Below are 16,266 nucleotides of genomic sequence, written 5' to 3' on the forward strand. Positions count from 1 at the left end.
GCTGAATGAATGAATGAATGAATGTAAGTTGAAGGAAAAAAACGAATGATGTGACATTCGTGTATTTTTCAATGGCCAGTGATGTATGCCACTGTGTTCAATATGTTTAAAAGAGTAATGTAAGTCAAGTAACAGTTTTATTTTAAAATGTCACCATCATGTTGATAATTGTGGAAGGCAGATGATGGATATTCGAGGGGCTGTTCTCCTGTTCTCTCCAGCTTTGAGTATGTTCAAAATTTTCCATAATGAAAATATTTTTAGGGGCCAGCCTGGTGGCATAGTGGTTAAGTTCGTATGCTCTGCTTTGGTGGCCCAGAGTTCGCCAGTTCGGATCCTGGGTAAGGACCTACACACCCCTCATGAAGCCATGCTATGGCGGCGTCCCATATAGAACTAAGAAGGACTTACAACTAGGATATACAACTAGGCACCGGGGCTTTGGGGAGAAAAAAAAAGAGAAAGATTGGCAACACGTGTTAGCTCAGGGCCAATCTTCCTTACCAAAAAAAAAAGGGGGGGGGCAGACCTTGAAAAAAATTTTAAAAGTCAAAAGTTATCATTTGCTAGAAATTATATCCTTTGTAATTATTTACACTTAGGATGGAAAACTAGAGATGTGTGGTTCCACTCTTATAAAGTTCAAAAGCGTGAGAAGTGAGAATAATGGCTACGTCTCGGGGCACAATGCTGGGAAGAGGGCATGAAGGGGCTTCTGAGGGGGTGGGGGGCCTGGTTTGGTTCTTGGGACAGGTTACCCAGATTTGTTCTCTTGCTGGACGCTGACTAAGCTGTTGGCTTATGACATGCACCTGTCTTTGAATATGTGCGTTCTAGTTCAGCAATAAACCTAGGCAGTAAAGTCAGATGAATGGATGCACAGCTTTTCAAACTTTTACAGCCCAGCGTAAATGCCGAAGACCATTCCTGCACCCACATCCGAAGCGAGGGCCTCGAAGTGACTGTCCACCGGGCCAGGCGGATGTCATAAAGGAGCGCAGCAGGTCAGATGCGGGCCAAGAAGGGGAGGGGAGCAGGTTCCTTCTGCAGGCAGCTCCTCTCTGAATGACAGCCGCCATAGGGGCGTCAGACCTGGGGCCGCCCGTGTGTTCGGTCATTTCAAAAACATCTATTGCATCTGTGGCTTCCTAGCTGTCATGATCCTGGTCATGGGACAGAACCTTCCTGAGCCTCAGTGTCCTCATCTGCTCAATGGTCACAACCCCAGTCCCTACCTCATAGGGCTGCTTTAAGAATTAAATGAGTTAATGATATTCAGGCGGTAATGAATATACATAAGGCTGAGCCACGCCCCCCCCCCCCCCCCCCAGTTGTCACTCCCGGTACTCACGACAAAATTCCTCACTCCTCCAGGCGTGCACGGTGACCCCGGCGGCCTGGCATGCAGCAGCGTAGGTGGCCAATGCATCACACAGTGGCTCAGTCTGGCCTGGCAGCAGGCAGCGGTCGTAGACGCAGTCGCGCACGACACCCTGCGGGTCCAGCACTTTGTGGCACTCCCGGAAGGGCCCCTTGGGGTCGGCAACGATCCCACAATCCTTCTTGCTCTGAAGCTGCTCAGCCAGCAGGGAGTCCAGCTTGGGACAGTCACCCGGCTCGGTCGCTCCACAGCCCGGCCTCGTCTCCTCCTGCCAGCTTTTCCCAAAGGCCAGAGCATTGGCCGCTTGGCCCCCGCCCCTCAGAGCCAGGTCATCACTTGAGTCCCCATTGAAGTTTCCGCAGAGCCCACACAGGGCCCCAGCATAGCTCTGAGGCACCTTGACAGTCACATGTGCATCCCAGTTGTAGGTGACAGTCAGGCCAAAGTCTGTGCTCACGACGGCCTTTTGGCCCTGGCGGAACACCTGCACCTGTCCATCTGCGGCCTGGAAGGGCAGGTGCCGAAGGATGTCGTCCACCTGGATGGAAATGCAGGAGGGCCAAGGGGTCAGGGCAGTCATGGCTCTGTGGCCCAGCCCTCACTCACTCGGTTCCAGCGATTCTGGGCTCCTTGCTAGTCTCTTGAGCATATTATGTGTGGGCCCACCTCAGGGCCTTTGCACTTGCTGTGCCCTCTTCCTGGATTACCACCCATCACTCTTCACTTGGCCATCTCTACTTCATCTTTTAGGTGTCAGCCTTCATCCAAACCCCTTGTAATGGCCTAAAAGGCCCTAAATTATCTGAGCCCTACTTCTCTCCAGTTTAATTCTCTGGTAGCACCCCGTTCCCCACCCCTGCAACTCCAGCCATGCAGGCATTTGGGTATTCTCCTGAACTCATCAAGCTCAGCCCAGCCCCAGGGCCTTTGCACTTGCTGTACCCTCTATTTGTGGCGTTCCTAGCCTCTTCCACATCCCTATTCTTTGCCTGGCTGCCTCTCCATCGTCCTTCACGTCTCAGCTTAAAATTGAACCCCTCTACCCACGAGGCCCTGTCTGTCCCCGCTTTTCTGACCTCATCTCCTACCAATCTCTCCATCCCATGTCCCCAACCTCATTCTCTCGGGGGCGGCCCCATGCTGTTCTGCGCTCGTCAAGCTCAGTCCAACCTCGGCCTCTGCGCCTGTTGCTCCCCCTGCCCAGGAACGACCACTCTTCGCCTGGTGGTCTCTTCCTCGTCCTCTCAGCTTAAATGAGAAGCTTCTATCATAGCCACCCCCTACACCATGCCTTACCTCCCCACTCCCATTCCAGCCCCACTGGTCTCCATGCTGTTCCTCTCCCCTCATGTCTGTTCCTGCCTCAGAACCTTTGCCCTTGCTGCTTCTTCTCCCCGGAGCACACTTCCATCCACTTCTCTCCCTGCCTGTTCCATCTCTTTCTTCAGGAGAGGCAATAGGATGCAGCGGTCAAGAGTATGGACTCCGGAGCCAGACAGCCTGGCTTCAAATCCTGGCTTGGCCACTCATTCGCTGTGTGATCTTGAATAGATGACTTAACCTCTCTGTGCCTCAGTTTCCTCGTCTAACAAGGTTAACTGTTTCACAGAGTTGTTACAGAGATTAAATGAGTTACTGTATGTCAAGCATTTAAACATAGAAGTAATGAATATATTTTGGCTATTATTATTCAAGCTGCAGCTTAGATGTCATCTCAGAGAGGTGGAAACAAAAATATTAATAATCACGCCCTCTGTTTATCTAGAAGATTCTCTATTCTAAACCCTAGGCTTTCTGGGCAGAATTTCCTTGACTCTAAGGTCCTTCTGACGATTACCAGTTAAGGCCTGGCCCATGGAAAATTCTCTTGATTTCCCATTTCCAATTCATCCTCCTCCCCAAGGCATGGGCCACTGTCCCAAACTGCTCCGTAAGAATTGCTGTGAATCCTACAACAACTCACCTCTGGAGTTTCATCTTTTCTTTAAAGAGAAAATCAGTGGTTCTCAGCTTCCACTGGATGGTGGACCCCCTAAGAAATATTTGTCCAGAAACCTGCCACCCTCCATGAGTGGGGCCTGTCTAGGAGTCCCCCGGGCTCCTATCTCTAGTTCCTGACCTTTTACAAGGCCCCTTACTCTGAAAATCAACGTCCTCCAGGAAAGGCTCATATCTATAACTTGGGAGGGATCCTAACAATAAAATATTGTCAGCAGGGGCCGACCCGGTGGCACAGCGGTTAAGTGCACACACTCCACTTCGGTGGCCCGGGGTTCTCTGGTTCGGATCCCAGGTGCGGACATGGCACCACTTGGCACACCATCATGCTGTCATAGGTGTCCCACATATAAAGTGGAGGAAGATGTGCATGGATGTTAGCTCAGGGCCAGTCTTCCTCAGCAAAAAGAGGAGGACTGGCAGCAGTTAGCTCAGGGCTAATCTTCCTCAAAAAAAAAAAAAAATTGTCGGCATTTACTGAACGCTTGCTGGGTGCCAAGGCCTCTTTGAAACCCTGCAAATATTAACCTATCAACCCCCCAAGACCACCTTGTGAAGGGGCTCTGGCTGGGGAGGTATCCTCTTATTACTCCATTTGACAGAGCACAAAACTGAGACCCCTGGAGACAGAGTCACACAGCAAGCAAGAGGCAGCATCTCTTGGCTCAGGAGCCCCGGCCTGAACCACTGGCCACAAGGTCCGCTAACAGCCCTCAGCCCCCCCGGGGTCCAGACGCCCTGCTCTTTAGGGGGTTTCCCCGCGTCCTCACCAGCACTTGCCCAGGGTGCTCCCGGCGGACGGCCACCTTCACGCCGCGCGCCTCCACGATGACCGCGCGCGCGTAGCTCACGGTCTGGCTGCCGCGATGCTCGTTCTCCACCAGTACGCGAAAGGCGGCCAGCGCCTGGGCCTGGCCACACGAGCCGGCCAGCAGGTACGTGCAGGTGCCCATGAAGTCGAAGCGCCGGCCGTCGAAGCTCACGTAGTGCGGGTCCCCGGACCCCTGGCAGCTCCCGAAGCGGTCGGCGTAGCAACCCAGGAGGCCGTTCTGGACGCGGCAGCGCTCGCCCGCCGGGCAGCCCTGCGTGTCGCTGCAGCGCACCTGCTGGGTGGCGCCGTCGCAGGTGCAGCGCCGCTGGCACTTCTCGTCGGCCCACACCGCCTGGCCGGGCGCGAGCGGGCGGCCCTCGTGGACGCAGCCGCACGACGAGGAGGCCACGCAGGCGCCGCCGCTGGCCACGAAGCCTGGGAGGCACACGCAGCCCTCGACGCACGGGCGCCCGGAGCAGTCGGCCGGCGCCGCCTCGGGGTTGCAGGTGGCCGGGCAGGCGGGCCCGCAGGACTCGTAGCGGCTGTTGGCCGGGCAGGACAGGGCTGGGGGAGAAGGGGAGGTGGGTCAGGCCGGCGTGGAGGGGGCTGGAGGGGTGCGCCGTCCGAAGGGCGCACCAGGACTTGCCTCCCCAAACCCTGCTCCCCCGTCAGAGCCCCCATCTCAGTTAATGGCACCTCCATCTCTCCAGGGGCTCAGGCCCCAAAGCTCAGAGACATGGTTGATGGGCTCCCTGCTTCGTTCCCCCGACAGCCAATCTATCAGTAAGGCCTGGGAGCTCCATATTCAGATCTATCCAGAATCTTCCCCCATCTCCTCTTACCACGGTCCCCACCCTGGTCCCATCCACCCTGGCAGCCTCCTGCCTCATCTCCTTGCTGCCATCCTGCCCCCACAGTCTGTTCCTCACACGCACCCAGAGGGACCCTGTGAACACCTGAGTCGGAAGATGTTTCTCCCCTGCCCTCTTGTGGCTCTGCCTTGCTCAGGGTAAAAGCCAGAGTCCTCCTGGTGGCCCATGAGGGCCCCAAGATTTGCCCCATCACCTCTCCGTCCTCCTCTCCTCTCAGTCTCCCTCTGGCTCACTCTGCCCCAGCCACAGTGGCCTCCTCGAGGGTCCTCGCACTCCTACCTCAGGACCTTTGCATTGGCTGTTCCCTCTGCCCATAGCGGCCTTTCCCCAGAAGGCAGGGAAGCATGTGGTTAAGAGAAGGCTACTGGAGCCCCGTGGCCTGGGTTCGAATCTCAGCTCTCCCTTTCTCAGCTGTGTGATACTGAGCAGATGACTCCAATCTCCCCGTGCCTCAGTTTCCCCATCAGTAAAATGGGATACTAATAGTAGCGACCTCACAGGGTTGTCGTGAGGAGTAAACGAGTTAATCCATGCAGAGACACCTCGTGAGCATCCTTATTACTTAGCTGACTCCTTTGCCTTATCCTGGTCTCCACTCTGACGTCACTTCCCCAGGAGCCCTTCCCTGATCACCCTTGTCACCGGCCTCCCATCTGCTCTTATTCCATGAACTTTGTTGCTTTTGCTCTCTGAAGTTGTGCCACACTTTGCTGCTTGCTGTCTGGCTCCCCCTCTGGGATGTCAGTTCTGTGAGAGTGGGGACCTGATCTGTCCCAGTCGTGGCTGAATTTCAGCACCAAGGACAGGGCCTGGCCCAGAGGAGACAGTAACTCGCTGGTTCCCCCTGTGCACCAGGCACTGGGGAACTCTGCAGGGGGGTGTTTACTGGGCAGTGGGGACACAGTAGTGACCAAGACAAGCCCTACATGGCCTCAGTGTCTCCCTCAGACTTACTCCGCCTCTGGAGTTCCCCTCTCAAGCCCTGGGCCTGGGTGCCTCCGCCCCCCTCTCCCCTAGCCTTCAGCCTCCTGAACATTTCTCTGGGAGCCTCAGGAAGACAGGGACAGGTGTGTGTCCATCACGGACACAGGGATGGGGATGAATAAATGAGTAAATGAATGACTTAGTGGCTGGACACCTGGCTAAGGAGCTGGGACTTTGCCCAAAGGACATCGGGGAGACATAGAAGGTTATAAACAAAGAGCTGCTCACATTTCTGCTTTGGGACCCCGAAGACTACCTCTCATGCCAGGCTTTGCATATGCTCTCCCCTCAGCCTGGAGCGCACTTCCTGCTCCCTTTTTTCTGTCTAGTTCTGAGCTCTCCCATGGGTTTCCGACTGGGCAGCCCTTTCTCTAGGAAATCCCCCTTGACCCTCGTCAGGCCGGGTCAGGAAGCTTCTTGTCTCCCATAACCCCCTTGAACTTCCCCTATCCCAGGCCTGACCACTCTACCTGTGCCTCCCCCACCCCAGCGTGACCCCTCTGGGCTGTCACTATCCAGTGTTATGTCCGCCCCAACCTTAGGCTCAGCGTGGGCACAGCCTGTCCGTCTTGGCCATCTCTGCGGCTCTGACACGGTCCAGCGCCAGGCTGACCCACTACAAGTGCTCAGATATTGAGCAGACGCAAGTGGTCCCCCGCCTCCCACCGCGTGCTCACAGCCCCCATGGGGCATCACTCACGGCAGTTGGCTGGCGACCTCCAGTTCCCGACAGAGACGCCAAGCTCCAGACAGGCCTGGGCGTAGGCGCTGAGGCTGCGGCACAGGCTGGCCCGGTCCCCGTTGAACACACACAGGTCATAGACACACTCCTCCAGGAAGGCCCGGGGGGCCAGGGCATCGTGGCAGGCGGCAAAGGGGCCGTTGGACAGGGTGAGCATGCCGCAGAGGCCGTCGCCCTCATAGTGCTGGGCCTGGCCTGCGGTGCAGGAAGGACAGTCGTCCTGGCAGCCGTCATCACACAGGTAGTCCCCATCGTCCAGCCTCCAGCTACCGGCAAACTCCACAGCATCAGGAGCCTGCTCCCAGTCAGGCGTGAGGAAGTCATCAGCCGGGTCGCCGTTATAGTTGCCACACAGTCCGCACACCTGGTCCTGGAAGCGCTCGGGCAGGCTCAGGACCAGCTGGGAGTCCCAGTTGTAGGTGACCACCAGCCCAAAGTCCAGCTCCGCCACGGCCTGTCTCCCGCTCTGGTACACTCGGAAGCGGCCATTGGCCAGGGAAGCGGGCAGGCGCGAGCGCTGGTTGTCGATCTACGGGGGGGTGGGGGGGGGGATAGTGAGGATGCATGGTCAGACCCTGGGTGGTCCGGCCTCCAGCCCCTCATCTCCTCCCACTCGCTTCCCCTGCTCTAGCCGCCCTGGGATTCCTTCCTCCTCTTACTGCCACCGACGGAGCCTCGGATCTCTGCTCTTGCCGTCCCCGCGGCCTGACACGCTCTTCCCTAAGACGTGCACATGGCTCGCCCCCTCACCTCTTACAGAAGCTTCGCTTAAATGTTACCATCTCAGTGAGGCCACCGCTGAGCACCCTATTTCATATGGCATCCTCTCCCTACACCCCACGCCCCTCTCTGTTCTATTTCTCTCCTATAGCATCTAACCTTCTAAAATATAATTTGCCAATTTCTCATGTGTATCATCTATCTAACTCCACTAGAGGACAGGGATTTTGTCTGCCTTCATCACTGCCTCATCTCCAGCGCCTGGAACAGTGCCTGGCGGAAGAGCAGACGCTCAGGAAGCGAATGGAGGCACTGCTGCCTTAGATAAACACTCCTTGGGTGCTCACGCTGTGCTGGCCCTGGGCTGGGGGATCCTGGAGATACCAGACAGTGACAGATCAGAGTGGTCAGGGCTGGGATAGTGGAGGCACAGGAGGCTGTGGGAGCTTAGAAAAAGGACCACACCCAACCTTGTAAGTCGGAGGAGGCTTCTTTGGGGAAGGGACAGCCGAGCCGAACTGTAAAGGTTCAGTGAGAGAGAGGCAGGAAACCAAGGAGCGGGCAGGGGATTGCTTTGCGAATGTCCTGAGTGGAGAGAGAGTCTGGCCAGCAGATAAGGAGTGTGTCCCTCTGTCCCCTGGGCCATTTTCCTCTTCCTGAGCATCTTTCTTCACACATTCTTGTCTTAGCCAAGAGGACGGGGGATGAAAAAAGGAGTAACAGGCAGAGGGGACAGCATGAGCAACAGTCTGAAGGTAAGACAGATCGTTCATTCATTTGTTCAGTCAGCAACGCCTCCACGAGCCCTCCTGCGTGTCCAGGTCTGTGCCGGGCTGTGCCGGCGACACAGCAGGGACCGAGACAGCCCAGAGCCCCATGCTCACGGGTTCTCAGGCCAGGGACCGCTGGCAAATCCGTCTCTCCCTTTAGACCACTGATCTCCATTTTTAAACAACACAAGTAATATTTGTTCATTACAGAAAACTTAGAAACTGCGCGTGAGCAAAAAACGGGAGAAGAGAAATTGTCCACATGGCTGTAGACACACACACGTATGTTTATAAATCCCTGCCAGGTTTTTTTTCCCACCTTTAAATACATTTATACTTTTTTTTTTTTTTATAACGATACCATGCTGAAGCCACCATTCCATGAACTCCTCTTTTTTCCTCACAACGTCTTGTGGACCACCTGTCACGATTCTACCAGGAGCTCTAAACATTTGTCAAGTCACTCCTCTCTATAAGGATCTGACAAGAGCCGATGGACCCTCTCCCTGAAAAACTGCACAGCATGTGCAAAATTCTGCACGTGATTTCACAGGATTTGAAGTTCCCCTGAGTTCGTGCTCAGCCCCTCCAGATCTCAAGAACAAATACATTAATCCACTTGGTTATTAATCTCACAGATCCACCTGCATGCTCACAAAATGAGGGAGGGGCAAGAATATTCACTTAGGGACTGTTTGTCATCGCAAACCAAGTGTCCATCCACAGGGAACTGAGTTAAATGAGCTATGATGCCTCCATCCAATGGGGACCGGGGCAGCTGTGAAAAAGAAAGAAGGGGCTCCCTCTGCACTGATACGGAAAGAGCCCCAGAATTACTGTTCGGTGCCAGAGCAAAGTTCAGGACAGAGCACGTGGTACAGGTCCCTTTGCTATGAAAGGGGAGAGCTAAGAACGTATGTTTATAATTGCTTGTATTGGCATAAAGAAACCTTAGACGAATACTCAAGAAATCAGTAAAAATCCACTGTGAAGAGTGGAGGGGAAAGCAGATGAAGATAGTAGTGAAAGCAAGACCTTTCACAAGAGGCCCTTTTTGTTTTGAGCTATGTGAATGCTTTACCTATTAAAAAAATATTAATCACAGCAACGTGGAAGAACCTCAAATATATCATGCTGAGCAGAAGCAGCTTTACACAAAGCCTTCATACCCCGTATGGTTCCATTAATAAGAAGTTCTGGAACGGGCAAAATTAATCTACGGTGGACAAACATCAGAACTGTGATTGCCTTTAGAGGTGGATTGGGGATAGTTTGGGCAGGGGCGTGAAGGAATTTTCTAGAATGATGAAAATATTCTCTATCTTAATGGAGGCTTGGGTGGCACATTTGTCAAAACTCAGTGAACTGTACACTTAAGATGTGTGGGTTTTATAATACATAAGCTTTACCTCCAAAGTGAGCAAAAAGAAGTGTAAAAATACCGTATTCTAGTTAATGATAGGGATGTTGAAGTCTTTAGGGGTGAAGTGTGCCGATGTCTGGAACTTACTTGAAGCACAAAAAAAAAAAATAAAATAAAATAAGAGGGATTGCTGATCGGACAGAGGGATGCACAGACGATAGGCGTGCGATTAGTCAAGAAGAGCGAAATGTTCAGAATCTGGGTGACCGGCATTTGAGCGTTTGTTGTACAAGGATTTCAGCCTTTCTGGGTCTTTTCATGTTTTCATAATAACATGCTGGGAAAAGGGAAATCATTGCTCCAGGCTGTTATTTGTATCAGTTGAGTGGTAATCCATTTACCAGAGGCAGAACGGCCTAGAGGTTAAGAAGCGGGACTCAGGAGCCAGCCATCTTACTAGCTCTAAGCCGTTGGGAAGTCACTCATCTCTCTGGACCTCTGTTTCCTCATCGTAGAGTGTTAATAATAGTAACACTTACCCCACCGATTGCTGGGAGCATTAAATGCATCACTACATGGAAAGTGTGAAGAAATGAATTCAGCACAATCTGGGGCTCACTAAATTTAGTGTTTGGTCCTTTAAGAAATTCCCCATTGCTGGGCATTTTGCTTCCTTTCTTTTGCTGTGATAAACCACACTGCCATAAACTTTTTTCCCCCAACCATACCTCTGAGCATCCTTCAAATGCTTAGAAGCGGAATTGTTGGACCAAAGGGCTTTAAGGTTCTGCCGCGGATTTTCACAGCCCCCTCCCCAGGCCCCACTGCCTTGGCCCACTTCTCTGCATCCTCCACGTCATGGCAAAGGGGTCACGTTTGGGGCCTGACCTTCAGGCTTGGGATACCTACCCGGACGAAGCCAACCTCCCCGCGGGCTATCGACACCGAGTGGCTGTAGGCGCGCACGGTGACGAAGCCCACGTAAGACACGCGGCGGCTGCCCCGGTGCTCGTTCTTGGCTTCCACGCTGAAGGCAGGCAGGGTCTGGTCGCTGCTGCACAGCTCCGCCATCGTGTACGTGCACGTGCCCATCATGTCATAGCGACGGCCGTCGAACGTGGTGTAGTGGGGGTCACCCTGGGCGCGGCAGGTGGACACGGGGACCGCCACGCACTTGGCCTGCCCGCCGGACACCTGGCACTGCTGCCCGGGAGGACACTGCACGTCTTGGCAGGACGGCTGCTCCACCGACAGTCCGGCTGTGGAGGGAAACGGGTGGCAACAGAGTCAGGAGTGTCCCGCTCGGTGGGAGTCCTGGAGCTCCCCCTCGTGGGGAGTCTGGGCAGTTCACCCACAACCGCCCATTTTAGAAGTGGGGAAACTGAGGTTTGGAACCTCACAGAGAGAAAGCCGCCCAGACCTGGCCCGACCCCAGGTCTTTTGACTCCTCAGAAGAACTGGAAGGGAGTGAAGAAGGACAGGCAGGAACAAGCATGGAAATGCTCATTTCTGGTTTTTCTCTCTGTTTCCCCTCTCCCCTACCACCCACTCAGGTCAAAAGGCTAAGGGATCTTTTTTAAGCACAGAAAATGGAAGACAGAGACTGTTCAACAGCTGGAAAGGCTGCCTAGGTTGGACTCCTGGCTCAACCAGTTAGCTGTGTGATGCTGGACCAGTAATTTGAAACTCTCTGTGCCTCAGTTTCCTCATTTGTAACAGGAGGATGGTAATAATACCCTCTTCACGGGGACACTTGGGGAGGGGGTGTTGGCCAGGTTTAAATGAGCTAAAACATCAGTGGGGTTTGGAATAGCCCCCAGGTGTTAACTGAGTGTTACCTGTTACAATGATCACCTACACCTTTGCCATTCTGCTCTTCAAGCCCAAAGTGGCCCTTGGAATTTGGGTGGCTTCCACGCCCCTGAGGGTGGGAGTGTGAGAAACCCTAGTGTCTACGGCCCTAGCTGGAGGGTGGGGGTCCACACAGGAAGAAACAGCTCTTTCCCCCCGCCTCGCAGACTTCGAAAGCTCGTGCCTTCTCTCTGCTCGTGTAACAGCTCACCTTTATATAGTCCTACCCACTTGCCAGATGTCACCTCATTACACCCTCCCTGCAGCCCTGTGGAGGGCTGCTGTTATCCTCCCCACTTCACAGATGTGGAAACTGAGGCCCACAGACGTGAAGTCACACGCCCAAGGTCACACAAGCAGAGGTGGGATGGGACCCTGGGAAGTCTGGCTTTAGTATCTGTTCCCGCAAATACCACGTGGCCCTGCTTGCGGGCAGCTCCTCAACGTGCTGAGCCCCAGGGTGACACATAGGGCCAGGTCCTAGAGATGAACTCTGTTAACACACACGAGGCACCTAGACTGCTCCCTGGTCTATTGCAACATGGCAGCCATCGTTATTATTAGACTGTGACACCTCCTGAGTTTGGGCGTAAACTTTTCTACATGAGGTGTCGGGACAGCGGCAGTAAGCAACTGGTATAGTTGTCTACCAGTTGCCAAAATATCAAAATATTTCCAAACTAGTTGGTAAGAAGCTGACCTGATCCCCACCCCCCCAAAGATCCCTGCTCTCGGCACCTTGATCTCCCCTACGATCCCTTCCCCACCCACCCCGCAAAGCAACAGACGAAAGGCTGTTGCCACACACTGTGGGGGCTTCTCGGAGCCCGCCACAGTGCTTTGGCTGGCCTCTCTTCGGACTGGTTGGGACCCTGGATCACACCAGTTGCTAAGTATTTAGAGTATGGGTCCTGGGGGCGTGAGTAGGGAGGGGCTGGGAAGCCCCGAGGAAAAGAAGGATAGCAGGGAGGATGGAGGTGAGCGAGGGATGGCCCAGTGGAGGCAGGAAGCCACAGAGGAGAAGCTGGGTGGGGAAGGGGAAAAAGCGAGAGAGCTGGTAAAGGGGTCACTAGGCGGACAGGGCCGGGGGTCATTCCCCATCACTCACTCGGGCTGCAGGAAGCTGTTGTTCCATAGCCCAGAGCCAGGGCCAGCCCGAAGGAGAGCAGCCCGAAGTCGGTCGTGGCCTCGGCCCTGTGGATCACGTCAGCAGTGCCGAGGTCCACTTCGGCATACGAGAACTCAGTGCCCGGGACAGCCGCCCAGACAAGCTCGGACCCCCGCCTGCTCCCATCCACGCTCAGCTCGCCAGCAGCCTTCGTCTGTGCCACCACCAGGGCCACACCCTCAGAGCCTGGCATGCTCTTGACCACATAGGCGGGGCAGTAGGCCGCCACGTCTGGGATCAGGACCAGGTAGGGGTCGTAGGTCACTCCGTTCTTTATGGCACCTGTGCCGAACAGCAGGACCTGGATGCCCACATCTGCTGACACGTAGAGTGGGTGGGATGGCTGGATCTCAAACTCTGCGAAGTCACCCGCCTGGAGCCCACGGGAGCCGGTGGTGCCCCCGTGGTTGTAGGTCAGCTTCGTGGTCTGGCTGGCCACGACATAGGCCAGATCGAAGCGGGCCTGGGAGGCCAGAGTGGGCACCACATAGTGGGTGCCCCAGGCAGATGTGGGGAGCAGCTGCTCCACCACGTGGTTGCAGTTCGTGTGTTTCTGGACACAGCTGTGGCCACAGAAGGCTGCTGGCTGTGACCTTTGACCCTGAGAGATTAGCGGTGCTCTGTACCTGGGCCACCTGGTAAGCCTTCAGAGCCACACTCAGGACACTGCCCGCTGGGTAAAACTTGCCCTGAAATGTCACTGACCCCTTCAGCTGCACGCTGACCGAGGCACCCGCTGCCCCAGCCACCACAGCAAATTCTTTGACATTCTGGGCTGAGGTGCCAGGCGGTGTGAGCACAAAGTACTCGGTGCCCAGAGCGCGGGCAGGCTGCACCCTCGTCACCTCCGCGGTGTTGGGTTTAGCGTTTAAGGCCTGCACAGAGATGCTGCGGTCAGAGTGGACCACCACCGCACGCTGGAAGGTATTGCTGCCAACCATCTCAGCCTTGGCACTAATGTTGACCATGACTGACTGCCCAGGCCTCACTGTGACATCCTGTGAGGTGCTGTCTACCTGGCTGAGGATGGAGACTGAGGCGGGGCTGTTCGACAGACTGGAGAGGAGGAGGTGGAGGGAGGCCTCGCTGTACCCCGGCTGGTAGTTTTGCAGGAAGGCCGTGAGGAATTCCTCCCCCTCGGTGTTCTTGGAGCCCACTGAGGCCTCCTGCGTCACCCCTGGGACGAGAAAACGCAGTTGTGGGTCCACTTATCCAATCCTTGCCATCAGAGAACCAACCCCTTGCCCTGTACCTGGGTAACAAGGTGAAATGTCAACTTGGGCTTTTTCCTCTCTCTTCTCTCTCCTTTCTCCTTGTCCGTGCAGCTTTCACCTACAAACCTGTCTGGCTTTTGTTTTCCGAAAGGCTGAACGCTTTGGATGAGGGTCTCAAACTCAAATGCTGACAGGGGCCAGGCGAGTAATATAAATGTGCGAAATTATCCGAGTGGTGACTGTGTAAGCTGGCGCATTCACACGCCATCGGAAGTGGGGTCTTGCTACCAGCTTTAGCCTGTTGTTATTATGATGGTTTGTGGGCTCTGTTTTTTTTTTTAATGCCAGATCTTACCATGTTTCAAGAGAAACTGGCTCTCTGAATTTCCCTGTGAAATCTCGAAACCTAAATTGTTTGAAGCACCGTGGGGCCCACACTGGCTGGATTCAGCTGTTAGTTCCTGATTTCTGTTAGTAGGACTTGGGGGGGCGGGGTGTGTGAAGAGTAGGTAAAGGAAAGGAAGGGATGATGGGAGTGTGGACAAAATGTCCTCTAGAAATAGAGAAGACTGGGGGCTTTTCAAGACCCCCAACTAGAAAGAGATTCCTAGGGCTTATGAGACAGAGAGTGAGAGGGAGATCGATTTAAGGGGTCTTGGAGAGAGAGTGGGGGTCACTAAAAGCTTGTCTGCTGAATAAGGGGAGCCTTGAAGATTATCCCAGTGTCCCACGGGGCCAAGGGATCAGGACAATGAATGTTTCAAAAGTCGCCTAAATAGAGGGTGACTGGTGATTGATATTCCATCCTTCCACCAGTACTTTAGTCTTACCTAAGACCCTAGTCCTGGAGAATTGGGTACCAAGCCCTCCAAGAATGACTTTAGTGACATTTTTTCCATCACCTCAGCAGAATGAGTCTCAGAGTCAAAACTTTAGCTAAGCTGCAGAAAATCAAGAAAGTGGGAATTCTTGCACACTTGAATTTGGCGACTAAGGTTTTCACCTGTTTCCCTCCAGCACAGAAGGAGAACGGGGGAATTCCATTTCTCTGCAGAACCTAAGGGGCCCCTTGCCCATCTCAGCTAGACTGCTGACACTGGGAGATGGGTCTCTGGAGGGGGCACCAAAGGGAGGGTGCTGGCCCAGGCAGGTGGAGTTCCCCAGACTGGAACAAGGACATAGATGGGATCTCGGTCTGACTTACCCCACAGGAGGGTTGCTCCGGCCCAGAGAGTCCACCAGCTCCACAGGGAACCCATGTCTGCAGAGGAGAAAGAGAGGGGTCATAGGAGGCTTGCTTGCCCCTCCTGCTGGAGACCGTCCCGGAGAGGACGGAAGGGTCCAGTCTGAGGACAAGGGCCACCTAGGCATCAGGAAGGCTGAGGTGGGCTGGATCCAAGGGCCAGTGTGTGTCTGTATACGGAAGCTGGATGTCCAGTGGGCCTGGGGGTGGGGTGGGGAGGGTAGCGGACCTGATGTCCCACTTCCAAAGGGGACCCCAGCCTCTCTCACCTGCAGGTCCCCGGAGCTGCGGGTCTAGCTCCTGGGCTGGGCTATATAGTGGGGTTTTTTGGCTTCTCAGGCCACACCCTAGGCCACCTGCCAGGCAGATGATGCCAACTTCCTGGAGGAGGCTGCTAATTCCAGGCCAGGTGGAATGGGGATCCTGAGGCTCTGGGAAGGGCAGAGGGCGAGCCTGGATGCCTGGGTCCCGGGAGGGACATGAGAACAGCTGGCGGCTGTGCCGTGGTTGCCTGCTGGAGACTTCGGTCTTAGAAGGGTGGTGGCCCTGAGGGAAACAGCTGGGGAGCAGGGTGCTGAGGGCCTGGGTCCCCGAGGGGCAGGGAACGGGGGCGGAAGGTGGCATTCGGTCTTGTTTACTGGTTTGATGGCCAGATTCCTTTCTTTGGCTCCTGCCAGGAATAATAGCAAGGGATCCACATCCGGGTCCTGGCTGCTCCTCAGTCCCCACAAACTGATCCCTGGTCCCCAGCCACCCGTATCCTATTGCCAGCCACCACTGGGGGGCAGGGCAGGTGTCTGTGGTGGGCAGGAATCTGAGCGCCTGACCCAGGCCTGCAGAGTGGGACACAAGACCTCCACCCCCAGTTCAACAGGTCCTCATGGTACTTCCTCTGCAAAATGGGAACATCAAAACCAGCCTCACTGGGCCTAGTTATCTTCCAGAGGGTGCTCTGTGCACCCTCCAGGACAGTAGTGGAGGCAGGCTCTTCTGGTGTGGTCCCAGGTCGGGAGAGGGAGGGAACGGGGGACCGGAGCTGTGTGTCAGGAAGGATGTGGGCCCCTGCTTCCTGGTTCCAATCAGACACCAGTTTCCAGTTCCTGGAGATTTGTTTGTTTTCTGAGAGGTGTTTTTTGGCCTGAGAAGGGA

At 54.9% G+C, this 16,266-nt stretch overlaps 1 protein-coding gene across 1 annotated transcript in view; it reads right to left on the reverse strand.

The window, feature by feature from the left end:
- The window catches only part of FCGBP (Fc gamma binding protein), a 40,948-nt gene extending 25,333 nt beyond the window's left edge, over positions 1-15,615 (reverse strand). Inside the window, exons 1-6 of the mRNA XM_070632771.1 lie at positions 15,387-15,615; positions 15,079-15,135; positions 10,551-10,900; positions 6,747-7,317; positions 4,150-4,754; positions 1,352-1,919 (exon numbers count right to left, since the gene is read on the reverse strand). Coding sequence (XP_070488872.1) covers positions 1,352-1,919; positions 4,150-4,754; positions 6,747-7,317; positions 10,551-10,900; positions 15,079-15,133 — 2,149 coding nt within the window. The 5' untranslated portion in view covers positions 15,134-15,135; positions 15,387-15,615. The remainder of the gene's footprint in view (positions 1-1,351; positions 1,920-4,149; positions 4,755-6,746; positions 7,318-10,550; positions 10,901-15,078; positions 15,136-15,386) is intronic.
- Between the last annotated feature and the right edge of the window lie 651 nt (positions 15,616-16,266).

The sequence above is a fragment of the Equus przewalskii genome, chromosome 9 (assembly GCF_037783145.1).
Source record: "Equus przewalskii isolate Varuska chromosome 9, EquPr2, whole genome shotgun sequence".
Classification (NCBI taxonomy): domain Eukaryota; kingdom Metazoa; phylum Chordata; class Mammalia; order Perissodactyla; family Equidae; genus Equus; species Equus przewalskii.